Genomic DNA, 18,188 nt, shown 5'->3' with positions numbered 1-18,188 from the left:
TCTGATTTAACTCTATGCATTCAAAGTCATCTTGCAACATTCATTAGGTAGGCAGTTTCACCTCGTGTTAAAATATACTCAGATTTCTCAGTTTTTTCACCTTCACCTTTGACAAAAGTGCATACTATTTGGGAACCCTCTGTAAAAGGATTTTTTATTTAGAAAGCTATTTAGATGCTCCATTGGTAAATCCATTTTCCGTCTGAGAATGGTAAGTATATTAAACAGTATATTTAACAGTCATTAGATCATTGACTTTACTCTGTAGCTGGGTTATAGAAATGATAATCTTTGTTAACAAACCAAAAATAGTGATTTTGTGCAATACTTGCATATGTTTTGAACTTCAAGATTCTTTGGTTATGCCAAGACCAAATGCAAGTCATCAGTGGGCGTTCAATAAGGCTGGTTTACCTCTGGTGGATGTAGTTGTGGATCCATACATTGCAAATAATCTACGACCGCATCAGAGAGAAGGAATTATATTTCTATATGAATGTGTAATGGGAATGAGGTAAGACAATAATTATCCTTTTGGCTTTCAATACCTGTAGTATTTTCATGCCCATGTTCGAAATGAAACAATTTGAATAGGAAGTTTCAAGCAATTATTCAGTTAATTAATAATAGCAATTTTCCCCCACTAGAGGTTGTTTTTTGTGACCTGTGTGTGGCATAATGCTTGCTGTGACTTTGCCAGATGTGATGAGAAGCTGCTGCACCAAAAGGCCCGTCAGTTCTACTGCAAATACTAAGTCTTGTGAACATAGATTGCAATCTAACCTGTGCTAAAGCACACTGCTTTCTGGGATTTATGATTAATATAATTCATACTTATTCATATAATTTATAAATCAGGTGTTTAGAATAAAGAAGCTGCTGTAACAGCCTGCTGAAACAATACAGTAGTATTTTCAAAATAACTTTATCAAATAATAGATTCATATTCAAAGGTATATTCAAATTTTTAAAATATTAGATAATATCTATATATAGTTTATTTGGTTTTGGAGGACTAAAGCATTAACCTAGAAAGTGATGAATTTTACTCTAAGGTCTTCTGGTATAACTGAGTGAAAACCTACAGTAGAGCGTAAGTATAAATAGGTTCTTTATGCTTCAGGAAACAACTACAAGAAGCAGTTGCCTAAACCAGTTGTGAATAATTATAGATATGTCTTTTAAATTGTTACCACCACCTAATTATATCTTACAGAGTCAGTGGCAGATTTGGAGCTATTCTTGCTGATGAAATGGGCTTAGGAAAAACATTGCAATGCATTGCACTTGTCTGGACTCTTCTGCGTCAAGGGGTCTATGGGTGCAAACCTGTACTAAAGCGAGTGCTGATTGTCACCCCTGGGAGTCTGGTAAAAAACTGGCAAAAAGAATTTCAGAAATGGTTGGGAAGTGAAAGGATCAAAGTCTTCACAGTTGATCAGGTAAGACTTATTTCTGAAAGGGGATTAGGTCATATTTGGCTCAGAGTATTGGATTTGTGATTTTTTTTCCTCTCCTTTTTTTTTTTTTTTTTAACCAGAGACCAAAACTAGTAATTCTCTTTTAATATTTATTTGCAATACTTTATTTCTGCTTCAGGTAATTGTCTATATGGGCATTTAGCTGTCAGTAACCAGGTCCTAACTCAAGCTCACCTGCCTGTGTAGCATATGTCTATCTTATCTTCCCTCAGCCTTCACCTTTGAAGATATAAGAGGTGACAGCTGCTCCATGTGCCTCTTCGGTTCAAGGAAGAGCTTTCTGCTGTCTATCAAAGCACCCACCTTCCCTGCTTTATGTACCAGAGCATCTGCCTTGACTGACTTGTACTCTGTTTCTCTGGTAGTTGCTTCTTTTTCCTCTTTGTTTCATCTGTGTGTTTCAGGTTACTTCAGAAAGTTATCCCCTTTACTGTCACTGTCAATGATGAGGTTTATGTTAGGATAATTTAAGGTCGTGTGAGTTACCAAGCCTAGAGGCTCAGTGTTAGATAACGTGAATATCTCTTATCTCTAGAAGAAAGCAGGCAATTACAAATCTTAATAAAGAAGCCGATGATGCTGATCCCTTACGCTTTTGTAGTGGAGCTGTTCCCAGTGGTGATGGCATTCCCAGGTTGCTGTAGGGCCTGGATGAATCCCATGTGCTGACAAAGTATTTTATCTCTTAATCTCCTTGTTATACCTTTAGGGTTTTGTCTTTGGTTTTGAAAATATATTTATTTTCCAAAATTATTTTTTGACCTAATCGTTCCATACAAGCAGACCGAAGAAACAGATTGTATTTCATTCTAAAGATAACTTGATTCTTACATAAACCAGATTTGCTTTTAGTTTCTTTCATTATCCTTATTATCTGTATGGAAGAGCAAATATTTCAGATGAAATGGAAGTTTTCAGACTGTTTTTAAACTCTTTTTTAGAGTGCATGAAATTTTGCAACAATCATTATTTCTTTGAATTCCACTCATTGTTTCCAAACCCTTGAAATTACTGAACTTACTCATCTTCCACTGAGGACAATCTACATGTAATAGGTGCTCTTTCCATCATTTGCTTTTTGTAGTTACTTGTTCAAGATGTGGAAATGAAGCAAACTGCCTTGTCAGGAACTCTAATGTAATATAGGCTAGGATGAGAATTATGGAAGGTTTTAAAAGAAATAGACACAAGGCAAAATATAATATGGCAACATTTTACCTGACAAGGTAGCTAGGAATAATTGAACATCTTCTTGCAGTTTTTATGGATAATCTTGGGAGGATAAAACCTGAATTTGCTGGCAGTTATTATGACCCAAAATATCCGTAGCTTTCTTTTTCCTTTAATTTAAATAACTGATGTTCTTACTCATCTCATTGGAGCCACTTGGATTGAGATCACTCAGCAGCTTTTAAGATTTTTCCCAAATAACAAGGGAACATTGTCATGCAAAAGGAAGACACAATATGACTTGCCTGGGGTACAATGAGGTATTTCAAAATAATTTACCGTCTGTCATCTCTGGAAAAACAGCAATTACCATACTGCTACTTCTCCCATATAACTTAAAAGGAAGAGCTTGTCTCAAAGGTTTTTTCTATTCTTGCCTGGAAGGAATACATTCAAAGAACTGGCAGACTTTAAAAAGTGTGCTAGGTATGTTTTCCTCACTTTGACACTGAAGCACCTTGAACTGATCCTGCCCCTTTAGTAACAGACTCTTTGAAAGGCAGGACATTATTAAATACTTCTGTTAAAATGCAAATGTCATGTAGAGGCTGTTGCTTTTAAAATGAAGACATCCCCACAAAGGTTGCATTTCGGTCTCGTTACTCCATGTTATCAGCATTTGTGATCTGTTTGAGAGAATAACTCCTTTATCTGTTTGCAGAATATCACTTCTAGTGGGGTTGTTCTGGTTTGATTTTTAAGTGAAAATATCTGGAGAATTAATTAAATCATGGTTTACATTGCTTCATGGTTCAGCATTTAATTTACGCTTTACCAGCTATATTGGATTTGGACTAGTGCAAAGAAGGGTCTGTTTGAAGAGTAAGTCTGGGACATTATGGAGCTCTAATACTGATTGACAATTTCTCCATATGTAGCTTCTGGCAACTCACTTAAACCTGTCAAGTCACTTCGGGTAGCTGTGAAAATGGAGGCTATAATACATATATATCTTGCAACCAGTTAAGAGGATAAATTAATTACTTTAAATTAGCTTGTAAATTTATTTTAATTTTTAGTCCATCATCCACTGCTGTTATTATATACGGCAATGGATATATTACGTTTAGCTCCAGGGGGCTTATAATATGTCAAGACTCTCCTGTGTTTTTTAAGGGGTCCAGAAGAGTTGGTGATTTACCAGGGGAGGGTTGTTGGAGACAGTTTCCCAGTGGCCCCATCACTTTCCCCGTAGTTTCAGCTTCCACCCAGCAAGTGTAGGAAAACAAAATGATTTATGAACCCCGGGCATCTTCTGATCTTGACTATCCCGAGAGAAGGTCAGAGAGGCATCGCGTCTGTCTGCAGGGCTGCAGTGTGTGGCTTGAATACTGGGCAGGGACAACGTTGGGTGTTGCCTACAGGGCTCCTCTCTGTTTCTCTTCCTGTGTTGGGAAATTTACTGCTCCTGTTTTGAAACCGGCAGTTACAGAAACAACAGGAATGCTCGGGCCTCATCCAGACACCTGGGGAAATGGGTGCGTGCTCTTGTTACCTGCTCCTCACTGTTCATTGCTTCCCCCGGCGTGTGCTGGGCCTCGTCCTGAGCAGCATGTGGGGACTGATCTACCACAAGGTACTTTGTGAGATTAATGTGCCAGATTCGGCCCACAGATTCATCTCAATTACCTGCTAGGAGGCTCTAAAGGTTGTGATAATTAAGTGGTGCTGCTTTTACAGTGTATTACACCATCTGGCTCCAGACTTAGTTGTCTGTGTTTGGTAACTGATCTTGTTTGGAAATAAAAATACCTTCTTAGTCTGTAGCTTGATTTGCTTTCGCAATTAAAGAGGTTTTTCAGCTTGTCCGAAGGGTCCGCAGCCTGCTTAGTTAGTGAGCATCGTTAGGAAACAGGAAGGAGCACGCAGGGAGTGAGTGGCTGGAGCTGAGCAGACGCACCCAGAGTACATTTTTCCATTTTTATGTATAATTGCAAGACAAGTAAGCAATAATAATACATTCACGAGTTTGTACAGAAATGTAAGTATTTCTAGGAAAATTGTTTGGAAGAAGCTCCCCAACACATTACAGTGACCTTTTCATTTATTGTGTCTCTTTTTAAAGCTGGTTTTGTCTCTAAGGACTGGAACTCTGTAAGTTCTATTCTGCTCAGACTCAAGTGCAATCATATGGGCAGCTCCTGTTGGTTTTCCTTATCAGCACATTTAGTAACAAACAAGCAGACTTAGTTCTGGTTATTTAATTTAGGAGTTCAGCAAAAGTCTTGATGTCTCTTGCAGGAAGAGAGTTTGAAGGGTTTGTAAGGGTGAAGAGGCTCACAACCATTTTCTGACCACTGATACAGGGTTTAGAAATCAATTGCATTTATTTACCAATATACAGGCACTGGTTTGGGGGCTCGTTTTGGGCTCTGTTTTCTGAGTCCCAAGTTGCCCTTACCTGTTGGCCAACCCATAAATGTTAAGGGCTTTTAAAAAAAGTTAATACCGTATTCAGTTCAAAACTACAAGACAAGTTTTAGGTCGGCGGAATGTGGTAACTTCTTACTGGACCACATGACTGCACCCTTCAGCTTGAGATCACAAAGCGAAGGTACTGGCAGCTGCTTCTGCCTCTTTGTTATCTTGGCTTTAACTATTCATTTGAAGCTTCCCTAAATGCTGGGACTGGGGACCTGTTACAGGGAACCTGTGCTTTTCGCTGTCGCAGTAATGTGGCTCAAAGGATTTGAAGGCCTAAAAGAATAATACATTTTCTTTTAATGAGGTGGTAAAAGTCTAAATTGCTTTATCAGATCCCATATTTCCTTTGCAAATTAGGAAAGAAGCAATAATCCAGACTCCAGGAGGAGATAGTAGATGTCTTGTGTCATGCTAGAAAAATTTCTGTAGGCACTGGATGTTTAAGGAATATGATGAGAGATCTCAAAAGAAATAGTTGTATGATATGTTCCCTTTTATACCTGCAGGACCACAAAGTAGAAGAATTCATTGGTTCACCACTTTATTCAGTTTTGATAATCAGTTACGAGATGCTACTCCGATCTTTGGATCAAATTCAGGCTATAGAATTTAATCTCCTAATATGTGATGAAGGACATCGTCTGAAAAATAGCTCTATTAAGACAACTACAGCCCTCACAAGTCTGTCTTGTGAGAGGAGAATTATCCTTACTGGTTAGTATCTGTGACTACTTTTGGTATTTAGCTATGCTAATAGTATTAGGTTGGGGTAAAGGAAAAAGCTATTTTAAATATGACAGGAGCACACCATACATTTTGGCAATAGATATTAAATGCAGAAATCTGGGGTCTTGAAAAAGCAGATTATTTACTTTTTTTTTTTTTTATTAAATAAATGCAAAATTTGTCCAACGTCAGGGACAGGCAGGGAGCCTGGGAACTTCTGTAAGGGAATCAGGACTCTGTTTACATACACTCAATGTTTTCCTTTGCAGTTATTTAGTAAAATTGATTTAGAACTTGACTTTTAAAATTCGTTTGTCAAAACCATTATATGTGCAGTCAGCTTAGTTGGCGCGGACAGTAGTTTATTAATCATGATAAAGTTCTAGATTAATTCAGTACTCTGAGTAATTGAAGCAAAACATCTGTTTTCAGGATGTGTTCTCAACATTAAACCCTGTGTTTGATGATTTTACTTCTGTCATTTTCAAGAAAAAGTTATCAAATGCAAAATTATTTTTTTCTTTCCAGGTACTCCAATCCAAAATGACTTGCAAGAATTTTATGCATTAATAGAGTTTGTGAATCCAGGAATACTTGGTTCTTTATCCACATATAGAAAGATATATGAGGAACCGATTGTCAGGTCTAGAGAACCTTCAGCAACAGAGGTATATTTTTTAAAAAATGCACTTGTAAAAGAAAATTCATAGACAGCACTGTGAAATTTGCTTTCTATGGAATAAAAAAAGTTCAAGACTAATAGCAGCAAAAGCTTTTCAGCTTCCTACTTGAAATAAAATCTATTGTTCTCCAAAGGGAGCTGGAGGAATACATGAACATTGAGGTCTCAGCATTTCAGCTGCCTATTAATTATCAGGGAAAAATTGTTCTCCCATCACCTTGCATTCCCAAGAATGCCATGTGAATTACCATATGATGATACTTCATTCATTCTTTGTTTCTCCACGGTGCTGCAAAATTTGCATCAGTCAAGAAACTGTAAAATATAATCCAAACCCTGGGTATCTTCTGGGACATCTTTCTTTGCATAAGACTTTAGAAACCAGACCTAGAACTAAGATGATGCAGTAGTATTAATTGGAGAAGAATGGATCATTATAGTCCCATGTTAGAAAGTGGTATCACACATTTAACATATTCTTTAACTACCTTAATTAAAATCATACAGAAAATTATTGTGATGAAATGCAAGACTGTCATTAATTTTGTGCTTTGTTCTTTTAGGAGGAAAAGGAATTAGGAGAAAAAAGAGCAGCAGAACTCACGCGTCTCACTGGACTCTTTATTCTTAGGAGAACTCAGGAGGTTATAAACAAATTTCTGCCCCCCAAAAAGGAGAGCATAATCTTCTGCCGACCAACAGCGCTGCAACTTGAATTGTATCGAAAACTGCTTAGTTCTCAAGTTATTAGGTTCTGCCTACAAGGCAGACTGGAAAACAGCCCTCACCTAATATGTATAGGAGCTTTGAAAAAACTTTGCAATCATCCATGTCTTCTGTTTAAAGCTATAAAGGTATCTATTTGTGTGGGAGTGGGTGCCTGCAATTAGTCATTTCAGCAGACAAAGGTCACTGAAACTATGTTATGGTCAATGTGCCTGTTACTTAAGGTCATTTCCATACTCTCTTCTCAAATACACCTTCCTTTAGATCTGCTTTCAAAAACCTAGATGTTAGGAAATCTGAATGTACTCAGGGAAGGTATCTCACCAGTTTCCCATTGCCTTATGGTATTTTCTTGTTCTTTGTGTATTTTCCATCTTAATATTTTCTCTGCATATTTGTAAAAATTCATATAAATGTGAATTTCTCAAAGAAGACTCTTAGGTAGAGATTATTCTGTGTACTCTTTTTGCTGATTCCTCTGAAACCTCCCTGTGCACATGATCATTTCACTCTCTCGAGCTCAGTGACACTGGGAGCTTCAGGCTCAAGATGCCCATGATACCAGCTGTCTCCATGTCCCCTTCTTCTGGGATCCTATCACAATATACATCTTGTTATTTCTATAGAAGTGTTCTCATTCCTGTAGGTAAATAACTTGATAGTTAGAATTTGGTAATACTAACTTCCGTGGCCACTAAAATTCCAAGTAAGGTGAGAGGAAATGTAAATCTTAAAAGAGGTTCTTTGTGTCTTGTGGGAATGTCCACAGCACAGACCTCCCTGTAACTTTCAACTCTGCCAAGTGAAGTTCATTGCCTTTACTTCAAACTATAAGCATTAGAAATTGTTTGTATGTGAAAATGTAATGATTTAGAAGCTGTAGGGATGGAAAAGACTATATGTGCCAGTCATTTATTACCGTTGTGGTTTTGGTATTTGAGTAGTTCGGCTTTTTCCTCCCTGTGAAACATTTTTTTTCAAACTACAGCAAAATAGTACCTGTATTTCTTGTATTTTATTGGTTTTACTTGTTAGCTTTTCTTCATTTCCACGTGCATAACTGAATCTTAATGACAGCATCTTCCTAAAAAAAAGTCAATGACTGGGAAGTTCCATAATAAGGTATTTTGGAATCGAGAAAGAATAAACAGGGTATTATTTTTTGCCCGAAATTTTAGATATGTCTTTGTTGTGGATGTGCATCTGTGTGGTTGTTTATGTAGAGAAGTAGAAATAAAACACATTTTTCAGTTTTAAGTATTTTAGCTTTCTGCTCAGCTGCAAACAACGTCTTAGATTAGAGGTTGTAAACCAAAATAAGTGCTATCAGTATTTTAAAACTGTGCCTTCAATCCAGTGTTGGGAGGTTGTCATGCTTACATGAAACACTACTTCATGGCAGCTTTTGATGACTCCTTTTGTCTTTGTAAGAAAAATATAGCAAACTTTAGAAAAAACCTGAAACATATTAGAGGGGATATGGAGCTTGAATCCTTTTATTTTCAATAGGAAAAAAGCTGTGACCCTGTGTCTGATGAACATGATGAGTCCAGTCTCTACAAAGGTCTGATAGATGTCTTTCCCCAAGATTATACTTCGGATACTTTCTCTGAAACGGATTCAGGAAAATTGCAGGTGCTGGTGAAGCTGTTAGCAGCAATCCATGAGCTCAACCCTTCTGAAAGGCAAGTGCAAAAGAGAGATAAAAGGGAGATAATGGGATATTGTTTTGCTTTTCTAATGCATGGGGATGTAATATTCAAAATAAAGGTGTTGCAGCTGTTTGCAGAGGTACCAAGGATGTTTATTCATTGTACTCCAGGCTCTTCCTTGTTCAATTACTAAACTAGGATTTGTAGGTGATGTAATTTCAAAGTTACTCTTCATGTTTTTTCCAGATAAAAATCCTTGTATTTTTCATACGGAGTTCCAGCAACTAAATTTGCTACAAACCCTATACTATGACATTCTATCTTTACTTGCAAAGACTTTCCAATGCTTTGTATCTCCTTGAGAAGCTGTATTCATGTATTAAATATTTTAAATTTCACTAAAGTGTTTTTAATTACCGGATTATAAATTATTTCCTCTTTAATCACGTTTAAGTGTTTAGTGCTTGCTGCCTTTTCTGCTCAGGGTAACCAGATGCAACAGGTGAACCTGCACGGCAGCTGCTCATTTCCCCCATGGTAAAAGCCACCGATATGTAGGAAAACCTGTGTTTATCATGAGGTCATAGGATGCATGTGGTTTGTTACTATAAAATTGCTGACTCATGGAAATCTCACATGACCTTGTATCCCATGATGACTTTTTTTATGTACTCATGCCTTAAAGCTGAGCTATTCCAAACGTATTTAGCTTTTAACTTTTCTTTAAATTGATGCTTAAATAGGACATGCTGTAATTCAGTAGCAGGAAGTAACAGCAGATCTCTTCGCACTGATGTAATGGAGTTTGTTTTTTCCTGATGCTCTCTTTACAAATCAGAAAGCTGAGCCTATCTTTGGAATTTATATCCCTCACATCCATTGAAACCAGTGACAGCTAAATATAGAAATGTAGTGGCTTTATTTCTTGTCGGTCGAAAGAAGCAGAGGGATCGGGGAAAAGCACCTTTGCCTGTATCAGTGCTATAGGAGCTACTGAGCTACAGCTGGTGTTGAGGCATAATTTTACATCTTTAAAAGTCCGTTACTTTAATTCAGTGCTAATCATGTTTCTTCTTCTTTTGTTTCTCTGCTCACATTAGTACTAAATAGTTTTCGCTATATACAGACTCAATTCCAGTCCTGTTATAAAGCTTATATTCTTATTTTGAGTAAAAACAAAGGCGTGAGTTTGGGGTTGATTGACAAAAAAAATCAGTCTTGCAAAGTCTTTACAAAGAAGTCTTGGATGTAGTTTGATTGTAGAGTCAACAGTGATAATAAAAATACTTTAAAACCATTTAAAAATATTAATTTGCCAGATTTTCCCTGAAATTGTTTGTCTAGTTCTTCAGTACTTGTTTGAGATCAAAAATTGTTCTAAAAAATGGAGCAGCTTTGATGGAATTTTGTACATTTAGTTTAAATTATTACAGACCTCCAAACAAGATCTAGCAGAAAATGCCCTAACTGTGGTTATTATTTTATTTATGCCTTAAATTCAAATTATCTTTCTTTGTCCCGTCAGTAGAATAATTCTTATTATCTGGGAGGACAGAAATTCTGGATTTGCACAACTCTGAAACTTATTTAGTAAAAATTTTAGAGAAAAAACACTGACATAATGTAGGTCATTAGTGTAAAGGATCAGGAGACTGCGTTTGCTTTAAAAAAATAACAATGACTAAAGTTCAGATCATATTTTTTGTGATATCTTTCAGCATCCTTCATCCCAGTTTTTTTCAATCATAAAATGTAGGAAAGAGTCATAGAATCATAGAATCGTAGAAGTAATTGCTTTTGTATTTGACTGTCATGATTTTGTTTATTAGAATTTTCTGAGGTTGTCTATAGCAGTTCACAGTATCTTTTTCAGTAAGTTGAGTCATATATGCATATTATTTATCAGCTGCCTCAACATCCTCTACAAATGGTGCCTTAACAGCAGCTATTTTGCATAAATAGATATATATATTTATATTTAAAAAATCCCGGATCTCTGTGGCTGGTTCTGAATCCCCACAGTCTGTGCATTAAGCCAAATTCTTTAGCAAAGGAAAACATTCATTATTTAGCATTTGAATGTTTGACAATAGGTACAATGTATCCAAATCTAGTATGTGCTTCAAATTACTCGGAAATATTCTGTTTCTTAGGAAATACAAGTGACCTCAGGTTGCTATGTAATTTTTGCTTGACTTGTAATTTTATTTTCTTTGATGTCTTCAGTAATTTGTCATTGGACTTTAACAAGGTCTAAGATGATAAGGTAACTTTGTTTTGCTCTTTGACAGAGTCGTGCTGGTATCCAATTACACTCAGACATTAAATGTATTACAAGAGACATGCAAACGTTTTGGATACTCTTATACTAGACTTGATGGAAACACTCCTGTTTCCCAACGGCAACAGATTGTTGATAATTTTAATAGTAAATTCAGTCCAGATTTTATCTTTTTGCTGAGTTCAAAGGCCGGCGGAGTAGGACTCAATCTGGTTGGAGCATCTCATTTGGTCCTGTATGATATCGACTGGAATCCAGCTACCGATATTCAGGTCTGATAGAGCCGTGTACATGGGGGTCGGGATGGGCTTCAAATGAGATGTTGATTTTTGGCTTTACATCTCTTATTGCTACCCAGCTGTCACATTGCATCTGGACAAGTATATTGCTGGAAGAAAACTGTCTGAGAGGAAATGGAGAAACATTTTTTGTCATGTTATGTATGTTGGTATCATTAGGGTTGCTATCAATTTGCAGTACCTGAGAAAAAAGGAGAGGTTCTGTTCAGAATTAAGAGAATGAGAAAATCATGTGGCAATGATGCCAAAAGAAAGAAATCAAAGCCAGTTCAGTGCTATTCTTGTAATAGCACTGTTGGACTCCAGGTATTATTTAGTTGGCATAAATGTTCACTTAAAGTAGTCATTAATGATGACAATTCTAAAAAAAAATCTTTTTATAAATGCAGTAAGAAACTTTTTATTGTTGAGTAGTGCTGTGTGCTTAATGCTGGAAGTCAACTCTGATCCTTGGCCCTGCTTCTGTTTTAAGTGTGAATTAGTACCCTCATGTGGTCACTTCTCTTGCTGCGTGAAACAGTCTGCTGAGTCAGGCAGAATGGCTACAGGTTGCCAAAGAGCACAGGCCACGTTGTGGGTACTTGTACCCGATATATACGTGTAACACTTACGTTTTTGACAAAAATCATATAACAGTACTCAGTTACATTTTGTTTGTTTAAGAATTGAAGGGTGCGTGAAACACTAATTTTACAATTTTAAAGAAATTGGAATGTCATTTTTAAAGCTGTATTATAGCAAAAAACACTTGGAGATGTTGAACAATGACGAGTGTTTAGGGACATGGTTTAATGCTAGAGTTAGGTTATGGTTGGACTCGATTATCCTGAGGGTCTCTTCCAACCGAAATGATTCTATGATTCTGTTCTCTGAAATATAAAACAGCTGCTAATGCTTGGAAAACAGTTATCAAGAGGGGATTTCTGGCAAGAAAGAGGTGAAACCCCTACCTTCCTACTACACTACACAGAAAGAAGGGAGGATAAATGGCAGAAAGCAAATTATGTTTTCAAAATTATTCACAGCTAATACCAGAAAATTATAAAAACAGCCAAGGACTGTTATTGAGGAACGCTTTCTTGGGACAACATCTTTTCAATGGTGTAGCAGAACTGGTAATTTGATCAGTGGAGGCCACAAGTTCTAGCTGAAATACTATCATACAGAAGGTTGTTAACGCTCTTCCTCTTTTTTTCTTCAGGCAATGGCCAGAGTGTGGAGAGATGGTCAGAAACACACCGTACATATCTACAGGCTGCTAACCACAGGTCAGAGGTGATGCTTAAACATTACAGTGAGACTGCTGTTCAAATTTTGCAGTAGAAGAAAGGGACAAAGTGTTATTAGAAAAAATTTGCTCTTTAAAACTGTATATAATTTGTTCTGGATTCAGTTAAAACAGAAACATCCCGTTGATTCATTTAGCTTTGCTTTTGCTTTAGTAACAGAAGAAGAAAGTGGTTTAGCAGTTCATATGAATATTTTTATAAAGAAGTAGATTTGACTTTTCTTCTTGAGAGTACTGGTCAAAAATTATCTCAGTGTAGGTATCTTTATATTTTTTTATTTTTTTTTTCAATACAGGCTCAATAGAAGAAAAGATTTATCAAAGACAGATCAGCAAACAGGACCTTTCTGGGGCAGTTGTAGACCTTTCCAAGACGTCTGAACACATCCATTTTTCCATAGAGGAGCTTCGAAATCTCTTTACTGTTCATGAAGATTCCAGCTGTGTTACTCATGACTTGCTGGAGTGCGACTGTATGGGAAAGAAAGACCATCAAAGTGAGTTTTTTTGTATCTCAGGCCATTGCTGAGGTAGTACATCCATTCTGAGTATATGGTCTGTTGCTGGAGAAAACTGTGGTGCTCAGTAAAATAGAACTGAAGTAACAACATTAACTGCGGGATCATTCAGAGATCGTCTGATTTTTCTAATCTGTAGGAGATGAAGAGGAGAAAAGATTCATTCCTTGCAGTAGCAACCAATTCATATATTGTGCCTCTTAATTCCTTGAATTAGCTATGGCCAGTTCAACTACTGTTTTGTTACAACCAAATGACACTATAGGGTATTTTGTTAGTAAATATTAAAGGACAGCGATGAGTAGCTGGTAGGGGTTAGTTCAGAAGCTGTTTATTTGCGGACAGGTATACCAGCCAGTACCGGATGAAGGTCTAGATAACGATACACCAAATCTCTGGATATAACCCTTCAATTCACAGTTATTAACCAAAGCTCATGCAGAATGATTCAAATAGGTATTTGAAAAATATTGGAACATCTTCTGGCAGTTGTAAACACAAGTCACATCCATCCTTTCTGAGGGAATCTGTCTCTCATGTTCTTCTGACCTACCAAAATTGTTTTAATACCTTGCTGCATACGCGTATGTAGGTGTAAGTTAGGAGCAGGATTAAAAAAGAATAATTATTTTAAGTTATGTGTACATCTCATCCATTTTAATTTTATAGCTCATCTAGTTTCTTAAAGGAAAGAGTGTCTGTTGCCCTCGTATGTTTCTTTCCTTTAGGCATGAAATATCCATATGCAGTATTCACAGACGTGATAAGGAGGTACCAATACTGGCATCTTCTAAATGGGCACAGATACCACAGTAAAAAGCTCCAAAGAAATTGCTGCAAGAGTGCATGTGCTCAACAGACCCAGTTAGACTATTTTGATTGATGTTTTTCGTGTCTCCAGGTAGTAGGCTAGAGTTGGATTCCTTTTTCATCCCATTTTATGAAAAATGGGAAGGAGTTGGTTAGTGAAAGCACAGTGCTTCTGTAACCATAAGAATTTGAATTTGTCCTTTAATTTTGCTCCTCATACTGATTTAATTGCCTTTGTATCTTTCTTAATGACTGAGAAATTAGACCACCTGTTTTTACGTGACCAAGTGATGTTCTAAAGTAAGTGATGTTTGCACTAAGTTAATGTTGCAGGATCTGTGTGGAAGAAGCACCTTTAGTGTTAAATGTTAGCCAGATTTTCTCACTATGTGCAGTGAAGCAGGTAGAGTTCCTGAGATACGAAAATCCAGAGAAATTTTATAATATTTCTATGATGAACACTGAAGCATATAATTTTATTTAGCATTTTGCAATTGTCTTAATACTCTTGAATGATTATCTTATGATTCGAACACATACTACAGAATCACAGAATGGTTGGGGTTGGAAGGGACCTCTGGAGATCATCTAGTCCAACCCACCTGCTAAAGCAGGTTCACCCAGAGCAGATCGCACAGAAATGTGTCCAAGCGGGTTTTGAATGTCTCCAGAGAAGGAGACTCCACAACCTCTCTGGGCAGCCTGTTCCAGTGCTCCACTGGTTCCATCGATTCAACCACAACAACAGCCTCTTGGATCTCAGGGGAATGAATACAACCAAAACTGCCTCGAGGGTAATGATATCTTGATCCCAGTGAACAGAACCTTTTTGGCAGTAAATCAAGGAAAAACCTGAAGTTCATTCTTAGGCTTAAGTGGTGGGAATGACAGAGCAAGGGGAAGATTTGATTTCCTAAAGAGGATACTGGGGATAGACAGTGGTGCACAGAAAAGGCCAAGAACTTTCACTGTTTTGTCTCTGCCTTTTTTGACAAGTATGATTCAAAAGATAAACTAAAGAGGAGCCAAACAATATAATATAGGCTTCACAGTACATGAACTTTTCATAGTGATCTCCATTAGATATACCAATGAGAGTGAATATTCTTGACCAAGCTCCTGTTGTCCACTCACACTAGGGCCATCTTTAGGAAACAACACAGTCTTGAAAGGAAGCAGTTAGCTGTGCATGGGTCATGCAACTGGGTTACTTGCTATTCTACTGGCTTCAGATCAGCTACAAAGTGTAAATCTATTGTTTTACCTGATTGTGGTGCAATTTATGGAGTGATGAATGCAGAAATCTGTAAGGGGCCCCAGGCCTTGGGGACAAACACAGACCCACTGTCAGTGAAGGAAGAGTTGGTGTGTGAACTATTACAGCAGCTTGACCCCTACAAATAGATGGGCCTGACAATATCCACCCAAGGGTGGTAAGAGAGGCTGCTGATGTCATTGCAAGGCTGCTACAAAAAAGACAAAGACTCCCTTTTTACAAGGAGTCACATGGAAAAGACAAGAGACAATGGGAACAAGTTGCTCCTGGGGAAATTCCGATTGGACACAAGAGGACAAGTTTTCACAATGAGAACAATCAGCCATTGGAATAATCTCCCCAGGGAAGTGATGGATTCCCCAACATTGGACACCTTTAAGATTCAGCTGGACAGGGTGCTGGGTCATCTTAATTAAGCATGGTGCTTTTGCCAAGAAAGGTTGGACCAGTTTATCCTTGAGGTCCCTTCCAAGCTGGTATTCTGGTATTCTATGACTCTTTGACTTGAGAAGTACATTGATTCTGAATTTTCTTCTGGCCAGTAAAATAATAAGTTTGAAGAGTAGTGTAAATGTGCATCATACGTCAGGGGAAAGTCTTGCATATATGAGTCTTTATGGGTTCTCGAAAACTTTAAAAAACTCAAGAATACTCTGAGTCATCACGCTGCTCGTGTCACTGGTCTTTCCTAAAGAACACGTAACAAACACTGCTATGAATATATTTGACGAGAGGTTTGTAACCAATAACAACAGTGATGCGATTTTTTCTCATCCAAGATGATTTCATTTATCACATGCATCAGATGAATCATGAAGCCAGCAATGTGTGACATCCCCTGCCATGACCTGGTACTGTTTGGGGCTTTAGGATCCTTTGTTGAAAGTTAATTCCTGCCTTTGTGCTTAACAGGCAATCATCTTTTCCTTACTGTGATATACAGTATACTTTATGCACAATGTATTTTATATATTGAACCAGTTGGCATAATCTGGATGTACAGAATGCAAAGCTCTGTTGTGCTGAGTCAGTGAAATATAATAGCTATTCGAACTATTCTTAGCTGTTTGGAATGGCTCCTCTGGGAGGAAATAGAAGCTAGCATGAATTTTGCTGCAACATACTTCTAGATTCAGATTTACTTAAAGAATGGGAGCGACCAGAATGTCAGAGAATTAGGAAGACAGAAGAAAGGAAATTGCCAGAGAAGATATTTCTTTTCCCATCCATGTATAAAAGGATTTGTCTTTATGCTAGCATATGGTGATTTTGATAAACTCAGTCAATGAGCCAATAAACAGCCTTTCCCCTCTTACATTTATTTATTATGTTATATTCCCCTCATACATATGTTTGGGTTTCAAAGACATAGAAGGATTATATATGCTATTCTATTTTCTCTCTTGTTATCACTAACTGGTTTATTGATTCAGACTTAGATTTTCTGTCCTAGTTTTCTCTGATTAGTTTACTGCATCTTTTTTTTCCAGGTTCTTCCTCAGATAAGCCTTCTGTATCTAGAAGCTGCCAGCTTGGCCAAAACCATGGGAAGCCTAATTCAAAGAAACCACTCTCCATGTCACAGTTGATGCAATGGAAACATTTCTCTGGGGAACATCACACTCTAGATGATCCTTTCCTTGAAAGGATAAAAGAGAACGTTTCTTTCATTTTCCAGAATGTAACCAGTCCAACATCCTCCACCTAATAAAACTTAAGTGTCTTTCCTACCACTTACATCCTCCTCCTCATAGGTAAACAACTGATGAGCACTTACCTTCTGTTCTTTTGCCAAGTTCTGTTTTGTGTTTTTCTGACAAGGTTTCTGGGTAAATGTGATTACTGGTGTTTATACAAAGTTACAGTTATTACTAAGTTAATCATACTTACCATAATTATAATACAGATTTTTAAAAATAACTTTGCTTTCCAGTCTTCTGTTGATAAAATAATTAGTAAGATTGTTTTTATGCACATTCCTGTGTATGTCTACTTTGTTTTATAGTTTTCATTTGATCATAAAGATGTATTGCTTGTAAAGCTGGCAGCTCTTGAGCCAAAACTGATTAGATTATGTGATGCTATATACATGCGAATGCTGTTAACAAGACTCTGGTTGGATTTTTGTTTTGACAATGGAAAGTTATATATCTGTATAACTGCAGCTTTATAACAAGGTAGGTGTTCATTCCGTTGAATTTACAATTTAATAAAACTCAGAGCAAAAGCCAGTGAGATCCAAAATTCTGACACCACAGCTTGATACTGTGTCAAAATATTCTGAAATTCAACTCTTGCTTTTCCTTGAAAAAATAAACTTTATTTCTCAGATGTACAAAGTATAGGCTTATCTATATTTAGCTGGTCCTTCTAAGGACACTCTTTGCCAAACATGGGAGTAATGAGCATATTTTCATGGTATATTTTTCTATTACTTTGTTTTCCTTCTTCTTTGAAGGCATGAAAGTTTGCAATCAGTTTACAGCTTTTAAGTGAAGTATTTTGAAAGGCCCAGAAGAGCAGAAGATTGGATAATTTTCAGAAATACTGCAAACTTACAGAATTTGAAAGACCTTGAGTGTAAATAGGGCTCCATTGTGGTAGTCCTGTGTTGTGCCACATGATGTACAACCTCTGGATATTGGGTACACGTTGTGATAGCAGTTCCTAAAGTCCAACCAACTTGCAGGAAAACAGGTTGTTTTTTTTTTCCTCCATGTTACAACAGTTAGTGGTCTGTCTTTCCCTAGACTGTCGCTGAGTTCACAGTTCATCCTAACCTATCAGCAAACATT

At 37.1% G+C, this 18,188-nt stretch overlaps 1 protein-coding gene across 10 annotated transcripts in view; it reads left to right on the top strand.

The window, feature by feature from the left end:
* RAD54B (RAD54 homolog B) overlaps positions 1-17,732 on the top strand; it is a 64,004-nt gene extending 46,272 nt beyond the window's left edge. For 6 of the 10 annotated variants that reach the window (XM_065053988.1, XM_065053984.1, XM_065053989.1 and 3 more), the window contains 10 exons: positions 352-514; positions 1,217-1,442; positions 5,642-5,849; positions 6,390-6,529; positions 7,107-7,397; positions 8,779-8,954; positions 11,213-11,474; positions 12,703-12,769; positions 13,086-13,286; positions 16,884-17,732. In XM_065053988.1, the coding sequence (XP_064910060.1) occupies positions 352-514; positions 1,217-1,442; positions 5,642-5,849; positions 6,390-6,529; positions 7,107-7,397; positions 8,779-8,954; positions 11,213-11,474; positions 12,703-12,769; positions 13,086-13,286; positions 16,884-17,101 (1,952 nt within the window). In that variant the 3' untranslated portion in view covers positions 17,102-17,732. Of the gene's footprint in view, positions 1-351; positions 515-1,216; positions 1,443-4,137; positions 4,288-5,641; positions 5,850-6,389; positions 6,530-7,106; positions 7,398-8,778; positions 8,955-11,212; positions 11,475-12,702; positions 12,770-13,085; positions 13,287-16,883 lie in introns of all 10 variants that reach the window. The other 4 variants (XM_065053987.1, XM_065053980.1, XM_065053982.1 and 1 more) reach the window with 1 other exon arrangement.
* Positions 17,733-18,188: the final 456 nt, after the last annotated feature.

Source organism: Columba livia, chromosome 2 (genome assembly GCF_036013475.1).
Source record: "Columba livia isolate bColLiv1 breed racing homer chromosome 2, bColLiv1.pat.W.v2, whole genome shotgun sequence".
In the NCBI taxonomy this organism is placed as follows: Eukaryota; Metazoa; Chordata; class Aves; order Columbiformes; family Columbidae; genus Columba; species Columba livia.
This window is presented reverse-complemented; position numbering and strand designations above follow the sequence as displayed.